This window comes from Triticum aestivum, chromosome 4A, assembly GCF_018294505.1.
Source record: "Triticum aestivum cultivar Chinese Spring chromosome 4A, IWGSC CS RefSeq v2.1, whole genome shotgun sequence".
NCBI lineage: Eukaryota > Viridiplantae > Streptophyta > Magnoliopsida > Poales > Poaceae > Triticum > Triticum aestivum.
The window spans coordinates 534,487,435-534,501,699 of NC_057803.1; the positions used below are offsets into that span (position 1 = coordinate 534,487,435).

The 14,265-nt window shown below is 44.2% G+C and overlaps 1 protein-coding gene across 2 annotated transcripts; it reads left to right on the forward strand.

The window, feature by feature from the left end:
• Positions 1 to 9,681: 9,681 nt before the first annotated feature.
• LOC123086759 (uncharacterized) lies at positions 9,682 to 13,538 on the forward strand. 2 transcript variants are annotated; one of them, XM_044508553.1, is made up of 4 exons: positions 9,682 to 10,137; positions 11,699 to 11,959; positions 12,161 to 12,386; positions 13,136 to 13,538. In XM_044508553.1, exons 1-3 carry the CDS (start codon positions 9,754 to 9,756, stop codon positions 12,350 to 12,352), a joined length of 837 nt encoding a protein of 278 aa, XP_044364488.1. In that variant the 5' UTR covers positions 9,682 to 9,753; the 3' UTR covers positions 12,353 to 12,386; positions 13,136 to 13,538. The 2 variants fall into 2 exon arrangements, with proteins under 2 accessions (XP_044364488.1, XP_044364487.1); XM_044508552.1 differs by lacking the exon at positions 13,136 to 13,538 and having other exon boundaries at positions 12,161 to 12,506.
• Positions 13,539 to 14,265: the final 727 nt, after the last annotated feature.

Below are 14,265 nucleotides of genomic sequence, written 5' to 3' on the forward strand. Positions count from 1 at the left end.
ATTACCACTACCAATTCGGAATTTTTTTGTATGTAAGATAGGGGGTTCTTCAATAGGAGCATCAGAATTTTCCATGATATTATTATTGTCCATATCGACAATAATTTCCCCAATTTCAGACATAATGACAGAAAGTACAAGGGGCAAAAATAAGGGGGACGGAGAGGGAGGGTGAATAAAACGGCAAGGGTGAAGTGGAGGAGAGGCAAATGGCAAATAATGTAATGCGGGAGATAAGGGTTTGTGATGGGTACTTGGTATGTTGACTTTTGCATCGACTCCCCGGCAACGGCGCCAGAAATCCTTCTTGCTACCTCTTGAGCAATGCGTTGGTTTTCCCTTGAAGAGGAAAGGGTGATGCATCAAAGTAGCGTAAGTATTTCCCTCAGTTTTTGAGAACCAAGGTATCAATCCAGTAGGAGGTCACACACGAGTCCCTCGCACGTACACAAACAAATAAAATCCTCGCAACCAACGCAATAAAGGGGTTGTCAATCCCTTCACGTTCACTTACGAGAGTGAGATCTGATAGATATGATAAGATAATATTTTTGATATTTTTATGATAAAGATGCAAAGTAAAGAAAGCAAAATAAACAAAAAAGGAAATAGCTTGTTGATGGAAGATTAATATGATAGAAAATAGACCCGGGGGCCATAGGTTTCACTAGTGGCTTCTCTCGAGAGTATAAGTATTACGGTGGGTAAACAAATTACTGTTGAGCAATTGACAGAATTGAGCATAGTTATGAGAATATCTAGGTAAGATCATGTATATAGACATCATGTCCGAGACAAGTAGACCGACTCTTGCCTGCACCTACTACTATTACTCCACACATCAACATGTATCCAGCATGCATCTAGAGTATTAAGTTCAAGAGAACAGAGTAACACTTTAAGCAAGATGACATGATGTAGAGGGATAAACTCATGCAATATGAAATAAACCCCATCTTGTTATCCTCGATGGCAACAATACAATACGTGCCTTGCTGCCCCTACTGTCACTGGGAAAGGACACCGCAAGATTGAACCCAAAGCTAAGCACTTCTCCCATTGCAAGAAAGATCAATCTAGTAGGCCAAACCAAACTGATAATTCGAAGAGACTTGCAAAGATAACCAATCATACATAAAAGAATTCAGAGAAGATTCAAATATTGTTCATAGATAAACTTGATCATAAACCCACAATTCATCGGTCTCAACAAACACACCGCAAAAGAAGATTACATCGAATAGATCTCCACAAGAGAGGGGGAGAACTTTGTATTGAGATTCAAAAAGAGAGAATAAGCCATCTAGCTAATAACTATGGACCCGAAGGTCTGAAGTAAACTACTCACACTTCATCGGAGAGGCTATGGTGTTGATGTAGAAGCCATATGTGATCGATGCCCCCTCCGGCGGAGCTCCGAAAAGGCCCCAAGATGGGATCTCGTGGATACAGAAAGTTACGGCGGTGGAATTAGGTTTTTGGCTATGTATCTGGTAGTTTGGGGGTACGTAGGTATATATAGGAGGAAGGAGTATGTCAGTGGAGCAACGTGGGCCCCACAAGGGTGGAGGGTGCACCTGGGGGGTAGGCGTGCCCCCCTACCTCATGCCCTCCTGGTTAATGTCTTGACGTAGGGTCCAAGTCCTCTGGATTATGTTCGTTCCGAAAATCACGTTCCCGAAGGTTTCATTCCATTTTGACTCCGTTTGATATTCTTTTTCTGCGAAACCCTGAAATAGGCAAAAACCAACAATTCTGGGCTGGGCCTCCGGTTAATAGGTTAGTCCCAAAAATAATATAAAAGTGTATAATAAAGCCCAATAATGTCCAAAACAGGATATAATATAGCATGGAACAATCAAAAATTATAGATACGTTGGAGACGTATCAGTGGTCAATCTTTTTCTCGGGCACTTTCTCCCTTGACGGCGGTGTCGGTTTCGGTCCAAAATGGGCGTCCACTTGGGCCTTCACTATGGCTGTGTTTTGCTCCTCGGTCATGTCGTAAGGCCTCTCAGAAGAGGACCGAGGCTTGGACCATATTTATATCGCTTGCCTCGGCTTGTACCTCCTGTACTACCTCAACTCGTAGCACTACGCACCATAGCTGCGGTGGCTCTCTTCTGCGATTGCTGAGGCGGCGGAGACGGCTGACGTGGCTGAGTTGGAACAGGAGTCTGCTCACGCATTGGTGGACTTGGAGGAGCGGGAGTCTGCTGACACGGTGGTAGACTTCGAGGAGGAGTCGGCTCACGCGTTCGTGGACTTGGAGGAGCGGGAGTCTGCTGACACAGTGGCGGACTTCGAGGAGGAGTCGGCTCACGCGTTCGTGGACTTGGAGGAGCGGGAGTCTGCTGGCTCGGTGGCGTACTTCGAGGAGGAGTCGGCTGACACGGTGTCGGTTGCCTTCGAAATATGATGCAATCCTTTCTCCATAGGATGATACGATGTATGGCCTCTTCCAGTGTGTGCTCGTCGTCACCTCCAGGAATGTCAAGCTCTAGCCCTGAATATTGGTCCACCACCTCATCAACTAGGACACGAGCATAGCCCGCTGGAATCGGGTTGCAGTGGAAGTTTGCTTCGGGGGGATTTGTAAAAGCAATGGCGTCCGCCACTTTCATGGATATGTTCTTCATTTTGAAATGTAGCTCACAGTTAGTGTTCTCTATGATGTCATCCATAGGGTATGTATCCAGCAGTGTGTCGCTCGGGGCGGAACCAACGCTGCTTCTCGGCATGGATGGGACGGTGTTATCCAATGTTGGATCATCCGCTAGCTGCTGCCGCTGCTGAGACCCCCTTTCCTAGCTAAGTGAGTCGATCTGCTGCTGCTGCCGCGGGAATTTGAGTGCCAAGTATACGTGCGCTGATTCTAGGCCTTGAAGGCGTTCTGCTTCCTGCTTCATCTGCTCCTCCTCCAGCTTCCTCTTCTTCTCCTCCTCCATCTTCCTTCTTTTACGGGTTCTGTAGTCGGTGTTCCATTCCGAAAAGCCCTCATACGACGGAACAATGCCCTTGCCTCATGTTCTTCCCGGGTGTTCAGGATTTCCCAGGGCGTGCGTAAGCTCGTCGTTCTCTCTGTTGGGCGTGAACACCCCCATTCGAGCATCTTCTATTGCTTGAAGTAACTTATCTTCGACTCCTTTTAGACTTGCCTTCTTCGAAACCAGGTCTGTCTTCGAGTCCAACGCCCCCCATGCGCATAGAACCAAGTTCTGCACCTGGGGGGGGGGGCAGCTCTAGTAACTGGATCGACCCCTGCATCCAGCATCTCTTGTTCAGACTTATCCCACTTAGGCATTGCCACCGCGTAGCCACCTGGCCCCAGCCTATGGAACTGCGTCTTTTTTGCGGCATTGGCCTTGTTTTTTCTCGACCGTTCCTTAGATAATTCTGATTCCTTGAATTTCACGAAAGCGGGCCAGTGTTCTCTTTGCTTCTCCAGTGTTCCCTTGAATTCTTGAGTCTTCTTTCCTTCTTCGACGTAGTTGGCCCATACAGTTTTTTTGTGGGTGTTGAATGCAATTGTCATCTTCCTAAGAGCAGCGTCCTTGACTTTCTGCACATCTGCATCAGTGAAATGATCTGGTAGGGTGAAATGTTCCATGAGAGATTCCCAAAGCATTATTTTGCTCTGTCGTCGACCCAAGTAACATCTGGCTATTTATTTTTTTAGCTCGTTCCATTCTTGAATGGAGATCGGTAGTTGGTCCTTCACAAGAACTCCGCACCGATGAACGAACTTGTTCGCAATGTTCTTAGGCGTGATTGGTTCTCCATTAGTTTTGATGGCATCGATGTTGTACTTTACACCGTCCTTCAACTTTTTGCCTGGGCCTCGCTTTGTCTTGCTGTCTGTAGAAGCAGATTTGCTCGATCCGAAGGGCTGAAAGAAGAAAGATCGATTCGTTAATATATCTTCAAATCAAAAAACATGTGATGATCACCAGATGCCTGCTTATATAAATATACCTCGCTAGTCTTTGTTATTTCAAGATTTTCTGCGTCATCATAATCATAATCATAGTTCATGACTTCATCAAGTCGGTCGTCGACATCGAATATCTTATCATCACCCTCCTCGGTATTGTTCAGATATTCGGAGCCGTCATAATCTTCATTCTGATCATCTGGCCCGCGAGGGCTGCGTATGATCTCGAACATGGTCTCTTCTCCCTCTCTGCCGGTATTGTCCGCCATAGCTTTTATTTAACTAATTCAGAAGAAATATAAAACAATTTAGTATTCATATTACAATGCATGGATGCAATCAATAAGGAAAAACTGAATCATAGTACATAATATGCATCGTCTCGAATAATATGTAATCTCGAATACATCGTCTCGAATAATATATAATCTCGAATACATCGTCTCTAATAATATATAATCTCGAATACATCATCTCGAATATTATATATCGAATACATCACTAGCTAGCTAGCTAGCTAATAAAGATCGAATACTATAGAAGAATCTAGGCCACTCGCGGTTCCCGAGGCGCGGGCGGTGGACACCCAAAGAGAAAGAACCATCACAGGATCATATCTCCGGTCATCTCCCAAAGAACCTGTCAGGTATTGGAGAACCTGACACCCAAAGAGAAGGAACCATCATAGGATAATACTAAGCAGGCATTCAAAGAAGATTTCCTTCTCTTCTTTGGTAAGAGCTTAGCTGGCATGACCATGATGTATGCCATCTTTTCCGTGCATACGTTGCTGATCCTCCCATGCCTCAGGTGTATCTTTTGTCTTCCCATACACGCCCAAGAAGCCAAGCAAGGTCATGCAAAGATTCTTCGTCACGTGCATCACGTCGATTGCGGAGCGGACCTCTGGGTTTTTTCAATAGGGCAGGTCCCAAAATATAGATTTCTTCTTCTATATGGGTGCGCGTCCATCAACATCATTCGGAACAGGTTGTCCGCTAGGACCCTTTCCAAAGACTACCTTCAAATCCTTGACTATATCATGTACATCAGCACCAGTATGGTGGCGAGGCTTCGTCCAATGATCCGCCTCACCTTTGAAATGCTTGTCTTTCTTTCTTACGGGACGCCTGCTCGGAAATCAACGATGTCCCATGTACACATTCTTCCTACAATTATCCAAATATATACGGCCGGTATCATCCAAACAGTGCGTGCATGCACGGTATCCCTTGTTTGTCTGTCCTGAAAGGTTATTGAGAGCAGGACAATCATTAATGGTCACGAACAGCAACACCTTTAGGTCAAATTCTTCCCCCATGTGCTCATCCCACGCACGTACACCTGTTCCATTTCACAGCTCTAAGAGTTCTTCAACTAATGGCCTTAGGTACACATCAATGTCGTTGTCGGGTTGCTTAGGGCCTTGGATGAGCACTAGCATCATAATGAACTTCCGCTTCATGCACAACCAAGGAGGAAGGTTATACAAACATAGAGTCACAGGCCAGGTGCTATGGTTGCTGCTCTGCTCCCCAAAAGGATTAATGCCATCTACGCTTAGACCAAACCATACGTTCCTTGCGTCACCTGCAAACTCCATCCTGTACTTTCTCTCGATTTTTCTCCACTGCGACCTGTCAGCGGGTACTCTCAACTTTCCGTCTTTCTTACGGTCTTCTCTGTGCCATCGCATCGCCTTGGCATGCTCTTTGTTTTGTAACAAACGTTTCAACCGTGGTATTATAGGAGCATACCACATCACCTTGGCAGGAATATTCTTCCTGGGGCGCTCGCTCTCGACATCACCAAGATCATTGCGGCTGATCTTATAGCGCAATGCACCGCATACCGGGCAAGCGTTCAAATCCTCGTACTGGTCACCGCGGTAGAGGATGCAGTCATTAGGGCATGCATGTATCTTCTGCACCTCTAACCCTAGAGGGCAGACAGCCTTCTTTGCTTCGTACATACTCTCGGGCAATTCGATGTCATTTGGAAGCATATTCTTTATTATTACCAGCAACTTTCCAAATCCCTTGTCAGATACACCATTCTCTGCCTTCCATTGCAGCAATTCCAGTGTGGTGCCCAACTTTTTCTTGTCAGCTTCGCAATTCGGGTACAATAATTTCTTGTGATCCTCTAACATGCGCTGCAACTTCTTATTCTCCAAATCACTTGCGCAGTTTCTCTTTGCATCGGCAACGGCCCGACCTAGATCATCAGCGGGCTCATCTGATGCCTCTTCTTCAGCTTCTTCCTGCATTACTGGCTCAGCTTCTTCCCCCATTGTTGTATCATCGTATTCAGGGAATCCATGGCTAGGATAACTGTCGTCGTCCTCTTCTTCTTCATTGTCTTCCATCATAACCCCTCTTTCTCCGTGCTTGGTCCAAACATTATAGTGGGGCATGAAACCAGACTCAAACATGTGGACGTGAGTGGTTCTTGACTTAGAGTAATTGTGATCATTCTTACAGCCAGCACATGGAGAAGGCATAAAACCATCCGCCCGCTTGTTTGCCTCAGCCGCAAGCAGAAAAGTTTGCACGCCATTAATGAACTCGGGAGAGCATCGGTCATCGTACATCCATTGTCGGCTCATCTTCATTACACAACACCGAAAAGACCAAATTAATACAAGTTCATACATAAAGTTCATATATACATAAAGTTCATACAACACTTAAATGCAACAAACAAATAACTCTCTAGCTAAAGCATTTAAATGCAACAACAAATGCGATCAAGATCGCAACTAAGGTAACAATTGATCCAACAGCATAATGATACCAAGCCTCACTATGAATGTCATATTTTCTAATCTTTCTAATCTTCAAGCGCATTTTCTCCATCTTGATCTTGTGATAATCGACGATATCGGCAACATGCAACTCCAATTCCATCTTCTCCCCCTCAATTCTTTTCAATTTTTCTTTCAAATCCTCGTTTTCTCTTTCAACTAAATTTAACCTCTCGACAATAGGGCCGGTTGGAATTTTCGGTTCACATACCTCCTACATACAAATATCTATGTCAACTTGATGGGCATAATTTGTCATAAACACGAAATGCAACAAATAGTTTTAAAAGAGAATATACCACATCCGAATCATAACAAGGACGAGGGCCGACGGGGACGGATATCAAAACCATGGCACTATGTATAACAAACAACGTGCGGGTAAGATAATTATATGAGTAACTATATATCCAAATCACACAAACATCAATTTTTTATATAAAACATTCATGAACAAGAGGCTCACCACAAGGTGGTGCCGACGACGGGACGCTGTGGGCGATCGACAGTGGTCACGACGGTGATTTAGAAGGCACTAAGTAAAGCACACCTACATATACAAACTAAGTGTTATTTTTACCTCAAATTGCATATAAATCAAATACTAGCACATATATTTCCTCCCAAATTACTAAACTCACAAATTAATCACTATATAACGCATTGCAAGAGCTAATCTAGCAATGAGAGATGAAAGGACAAAGTTGCTAACCTTAGTGATCATTTGAATGGATGGGGGCCTTCAAATCTTGATAAATTTTGGGAAAAATGTGTGATGAGCTCGAGAGGAAGAGGGGAAGAACAGAGAGGAGAGGGGAAAGGGGAAGAACAGAGCGAGCTCGGGTGGACGAAGGGTTTATGTAGGACGACCTTTAGTACCGGTTCGTGTCACGAACCGGTACTAAACGTGCTGGAGGGGCCCCAGACTGACAACATCCTGCCACCACTCTCTTTAGTACCGGTTCGTGGAACGAACCGGTGCTAAAGATTGGCCACGAACCAGTACTAATGGTAGCGGCCCGGCTAGCCGTTGGAACCGGCACTAATGGTCACATTAGTGTCGGCTCAAATTCAAACCGGCACTAATGTGCTTCACATTTGACCGTTTTTCTACTAGTGCTTGCTTCGAGGAGTCGTCATACTGCCATGCAGCATTGTTGGTTCTGCCCGGTCGTGATGAAGCATCATCGGTGCTACGATGGAGCATGGCCGAGCCACCAGAGAATCACCGGTGCCGGGTTGGAACATTTGTCGGGCGGCTGGAACCCCACGGGTGTTGTAATGGAGCATCGCCGGTCACCGAAACCTTGCGAGTGCTGCAATGGAGCATCGACGGGTCGCCGAAGCATCGCCAGTGCTGCAACGGAGCATTGAGGGCTGCTGGAGCATCACATGTGCTGGGATGGAGCATCATCGGGCCGTCGGGACCTTGCGGGTGCTACAATGGAGAATCGACGGGTCACCGAATAATCGCCGGAGCTGCAACGGAGCATCGACGGGTCACCGAAGCATCACCTGTGCTGTGATGGAACATCATCGAGCCGCCGGAACCTCATGTGCTCTGCAATGGAGCATTGACCGGCCATTGGAGCATCGCCGGTGCTGCAACAGAGCATTGACGGGTCGTCAGAGCATCGCCGGTGCTGCAACAAAGCATCGACAGGTCGTTGGAGCATCGCCGGTGCTGCGATGGAGCATCGACGGGTCTTCAGAGCATCGTCGGTGCTGCGACAGAGCATCAACGCGTCATTGAAGCATCGCCGGTGCTGCAACGAAGCATCGACGGGTCGTCGGACTATCACCGGTGCTGTGATGGAGCATCGACTGGTCATCGGAGCATCGCCGATGCTGCGACGGAGCATCAACGCGTCATCGAAGCATCATCGGTGCTGCAACGGAGCATTGCCGAGCTGCTGGAGCATCATTGGTGCTGTGATGGAGCATTGATGGTTTCGCCGGAGCATCGATGATGCTTCAGAAGATGGTCGCAACAACGTCGGTGTTGCAGCTGTGACTGGTATGTGACGAGCTCGTCGGCGTTTTGCTTTGAGATGCCCGGCAACACGGCTGATTCAACCTGAGCGTTGCGTCTAGTGCAAGCAGAAGTTGTAGTCCATGTCAGCCAACCGCGGCTTGTCACATGGGAAGCAATGATGCTGCGTTGCATACAATGGCTGGCTGGAGTCGTTGCATGAGATAGAGAGAATATCATACGGAAACCAACATTCGATGGAAACCGGTAAAAACCACAAGAAGCAAATGTTTTGAAGTTTCAAAAAAATCTGAAAAAAATACGGAATATTAAGAGAATTATGTTTTATTGCCACACAAAAATTTAAGTTGAAACACACTACAAGACGTGAGCTATGGAAAAGACAAAATCAACATTAAATAGTGCCGAACAGTAATGTCACTATTTATGGCTGAATTTGTCTTTTTCATAGCTCACACCTTGTATTGTGTTTGAACTTGAAATTTTGCGTGACAATAAAACATCACCCTCTTAACATCCCTATTTTTTCAGATTTATTTAAAACTTTAAAATATGGTTTTCATGAAATTTTCATTGAATATTGGTTTCCGTATGGTATTCGCCCGCATGAGATATATGCGCGTGTCTTGGGGTGGAAGTGATTAGTGATGGCGTGGTGCCGAGATCATGCGGCTCAAATCGATGCAAATGAACGGCTGGCCAGGCGGCTGATCTTTTCGTATCAGCCGGCTCACGCCTAGCAGCCCCATTCGGTGATCGGTGTTGAAGTTGCACTTAGAATTGAGCCACGTCATCGGTTCGTTCGTGCAACTCGTTCCAGACCACTCAGGCCGCAACGGGACAGCAACCTATAAATGTGTCCGCTTGTCTTCCCCACACCCACACGCTGTCACGGAGCCTCGTGCCCGTCCTTTTATCTTCGCTCTGTGGCCATGGACGCTCCACCCCACACCACCACCCCGCCCTCCTCCTCCACCACCCTAACCCCTCCGCCCCCACACGCCTCCCTGCATTCCCCCAATGGCGGCCATTACCACCACAACCGCGTCCTCCTCCTTCCTCCACCGCCGTATCTCCTCGTCACCACCAACAACCACCATCCCGCCCCCGCGTAGCCACCTGGTTCCCTTCCACGCGCGCAACCGGTGCCACTACAGGCTCACCTGCCGCGCCACCGATGTGTCCGGGGCCGAGCCCTCGGCGCCACCAGAGACCGGTGGGGGCAACAGCTGGTTACCGGTGGTGCCGCTGGCGGCGCTCCCGCGGGGAGAGCGCCGTGTGATCGTACAGGACGGCGAGGAGATCCTGCTTCTCTGGTACAAGGATGAGGTCTTCGCCATCGAGAACCGCTCCCCGGCGGAGGGCGCGTACACCGAGGGCCTCCTCAACGCCAAGCTCACGCAGGTAAACTGCTCGGCAAAATGCCTGCATGTAGTCTAGTCTCTGTACCCGATCCATCTGTGTGTCTCTTTTGGAAGGTTATAAGGTCACACAGTCAGTTTTTCAAAGTGCTCTACAGAATAATAGAAGCATAGGCGAAAAACCACTTGGACAAGATACATACTAAATGGTGCATGTAGAGCATGGCTTCTATTCTACTATATCAGTACAAAATTTCCATGTTCTAGGTTAATTGACCTGCACACACCGAGACTGATTAAGCTGAAGGACAGCGAGCTCTACATGTCTCTGCTTTGCTTTTTTTTTTTTATCTTGTATCTGTTATGGATTTTGTGTATCTCCTCGGAGTGCGAAATTGTGTTATGATGTAGATCATCCCTGTTTTCATCGGACAGTCTTTTCTATAGCCGTGTAATTATATTTTTATTCTGATCAGCAGGTGTGTGGAATTTTACTAATTAATCAAGAAGTAAATGCTAAAAATTACCTATTAATGATCTGAAATTGAAAAAAAAATTCATGGGCAATTCATTGAAGTTTCATTATATTAAACCAAACATAATACAGTTCTGAATATGAACGCTGAGATGAAGATAGTTAGGAAAGATGGACACGCAAGACATATTGTATTTCTGTTACAAGTATGCACATATATTCATCAAGGGATGGTGGAAATTCTTGAATTAAATATCATATCAGAGATTTGAGGCCTTAAACTCCTGTTTGAAATATATTTGTCAGAGATTTGGTGTTCAATTTCTTGAATTTCATGTCATTGACAGTTTTGCCACTACTGTAAGTAGCCCTAGTTTCTCATATTTTAAAATTCCATGTCATAGGGGATTTTTGCCTTGTATCAATTTGGGTAACAGGACTAAATTTTTTTTTCAAAAAGGAGGAAAAGGGTAACAGGACTATGAACTGAGTGAGACAGGTGTCAGAGTCAATTTGTTGCTGAGATGCCTATTAGCTAGCAAGTTCACATAGGAGTGATTTCATGTCATTTAGTTTTCTAGTTTCTTCTTTCCAGTTGCCTGCCTTCCTCCGAGACATGCTTTGGAATATCCTTTCATTTCAAACAGAATTATGCTATGGGACAACCTTGACATAATATTCAACAATCTTTATGTTTAATGTAAAGAAATGGTAGGGTCACTGCTCCAAATATGCGAAGGTACATGCAATTCTGTGAGTTCTATCACTAAGGATATAAATTCGAACACACATTTTATTTTCTGAACTGTATATATATTGTGCTGTTATATCAACTTTTGGGCACCTGGGTTTGCATAAAAATTTACATTTAAATATGTTCAGAAATTTGATGTGAGGGAAACACCTTCACTTCGAGTTAAGACAAAGTTCTATAGGTTTCAGATAGTTATTTGCTTGTTGGTGCACCATATTACTTCGTTAGCTGCTATTTCTTCTTATACTGCAAGCTGCAATGCTGCTAGTCTTTTTTTTTATTACCACACACTCTGTGTAAACTATATCGCTTGCTTGCATGAGATAATTCCTCTTCATATCTCAAGGATGTAACCTTATGTATTTTGCATTTCAGGATGGCTGCATTGTTTGCCCATCAACAGATAGTACCTTTGATCTTCGCACTGGGGAAATAGAAGAGTGGTATCCGAAAAACCCTGTTTTAAGGGCTCTGACACCTGTATTGAGAAAACTATTCGTGTACCCTGCAAAAACGGATGGAGAAAATATATACATCAGCATTAGGGGCGCTGCTAGCTCTGGTGGATCAGCTGAGATTCTGTTCAGCGGGAAAGCTCAACCAGGGAGTACTGCATCTGATGTCAACATCGAAGAGGTTTCATTCTCCCTTGCTCCATTACTTTTACTCTGAAGCTTAAGATCATATCTATGCATAATACATTTCTTTTATCTTTCATTAGGTGATCCCTGCATGGATAATTTACTCTAGTGTACTCCATTCTTAGCAATAAGGGAATTTTACCAAACTGGTTACAGTTTGCAACTAGAATATGACATGTTTGTGTTACATTTTCAGGTTAGAATGGTGGTCGATGAAGGTGTAGGAGGTTTTGGTTTCACTGCTTACAATGAACTGGTCAACGGAAAAGCTGCCATAATTGGCTTTCTATTGTTGATAGATTTTGAACTTTTAACTGGTAAAGGCCTTCTAAAGGGGACTGGTTTGTTGGACTTCATCTATGCAATTTCAAGTGCTTTCAGCTCGTAAAGATGTTTTCTGTTTAGTGTGCAGTGTTATCAAGGTATATCACTACTCATGTAAGTCTAGATTTTGTTTACATACAGTTGAGTACACGAGCAATTGTAAGTGAACACTATGTTTGCCCACAAAGTAAGGAATACAAGAGAACTTCTTGTACTCACACTCTTGGATCTGTCTGATTGTCCATAAACCCCAAAATGAGGTTATAGATGTATACATGTTTACTCAATATGCAACATGTAGGCTGTGAATCATCTAAGCAAGAAAAAGGGCTACGGGCTTATCTTATAATCGGTAATAAACTCACTTTTCCATTTCCTGATTGGGGTTCATGTGAGTTTCAAGATCATGTGAATGAGAAAATTGATGTTAAGGAAAACCAAGAAAGTAGATTGCATGTATGACATGGGAAACAACAAAGCTGATTGTACCAGGAAAAACTTTTTTGTTTATTTTCCTTTATTTAAATCTGATCACGAAGATACTTCTGAAAGCCAAATACTATGGGGAGAAACCACCATATTATGTATTACAAATTTAACTTCTCTTAGCAATTTTGTTTTTTGCTGTATATGTCCTGGTGGTATTGAAGGTTACCCAAACTTCCTAAAATCTCACCTTTTGTAAGATAGGTCATTTCTACCCCTTTTTCGATAAAGTTAGATAGGAACCATAAAATGAGAATTTTTTAACTATTTGAGTTTCAAAACAATCTCATTTTAGGATTTTAGGATTAAGTTTGGGCCCTATCTTACAAAAGTGCTGAAGCTTCTTTGTTTCCATCCCCAGCATTCTCTTTGTGCCAGCATTGCTGCCCTGTTAGCATACGGAGCTCATTGCTTCCAGTTCCTGGCTTCAGAAATCCCATTTTCCTGCACTTGGCTGTATCTCAGATGAGATCATTGAGTGGTTTATGTCAAAAGAAGATGAGAAGATTTTAGATCTAGGTTTTTGCTTGTTTAATTTTTGGATTTATTCACTCGAACCTGAAAGAAGTGGTTTATTCACTTGAACACTTCTAACACTTCTTTTGGGATCGAGTGAATAACAAGAGATTGCTGCTTGTTATCATGTAAGGAGTACAACAATACTGTATTATTTCCGGTGTGAAGTTTAGTGGAGCAATCTGCTATTCTCCTCAAGCCAGTAAATCTGGTTTGTCACTGCCAGCTGATTGTTTGGTTTTGAAGTATTTATGTACAGCATTCGAGTGCCAGGCCGGTTATATTGCTAGTTGAAATCTACCTACCTTAATCAAGGGGGCGATGGTTTTATGCATCATCGATGCAGAATCAGGGATGCAATAAACTTATCCACCATCTAACACAAAAGTGCACGACAATGTCAATGTCATCGTCAGGAAATGTATAGAGCAGATGCCCCAGGTTCATTTCAGTGTGGAGTATAGAGCTCAACAATGCTTATGCTCTTCTCTCAAATAGGATGCACAATAGATGGAAATTCAAAACGGAGGTTGGCTCTTATGCACCTGCGTGAACAGTTAAATAGAAGGAAAAAAAAGTAAAAAAAATCTGATCTTTTTAATCAACACGTTCGTGTCTTCTAACCGTGTGATAACTTTTGTCAATAAAAGACCAGATCCCCAAACATGTCTTTTATTTATGAAAAATTGCATGATTTTTTAGCAGTGTTTTTTTTTTGCCTAGACCAGTACACATGCCATCTATTCACAAAAAAAATTACATATAGTTCGAAGAGACGATCTTTGGTCATGCAAGAGCATATGAGTCCGAGCTCCAAATCGCCTCCCTCCTACAGAAGAAATTTAATCATTTGACATTCATGTACGATAGCTACGTGTTTGCAAAATCGCACACACTGTTTCTCCTTTGAAAATTTACACATAGTTCAAAGACACGAAACATGTCCACAATCACAATGGCAGTCAAAATCAACCT

Bases quoted from the DNA above. Each gene is read 5' to 3' on its own strand.
- LOC123086759 (XM_044508553.1), top strand. From the start codon at position 9,754: ATGGCGGCCATTACCACCACAACCGCGTCCTCCTCCTTCCTCCACCGC. The intron at 10,138-11,698 runs GTAAACTGCTCG...TTTGCATTTCAG, and splicing joins TCAACGCCAAGCTCACGCAG to GATGGCTGCATTGTTTGCCC. The intron at 11,960-12,160 runs GTTTCATTCTCC...TTACATTTTCAG, and splicing joins CTGATGTCAACATCGAAGAG to GTTAGAATGGTGGTCGATGA.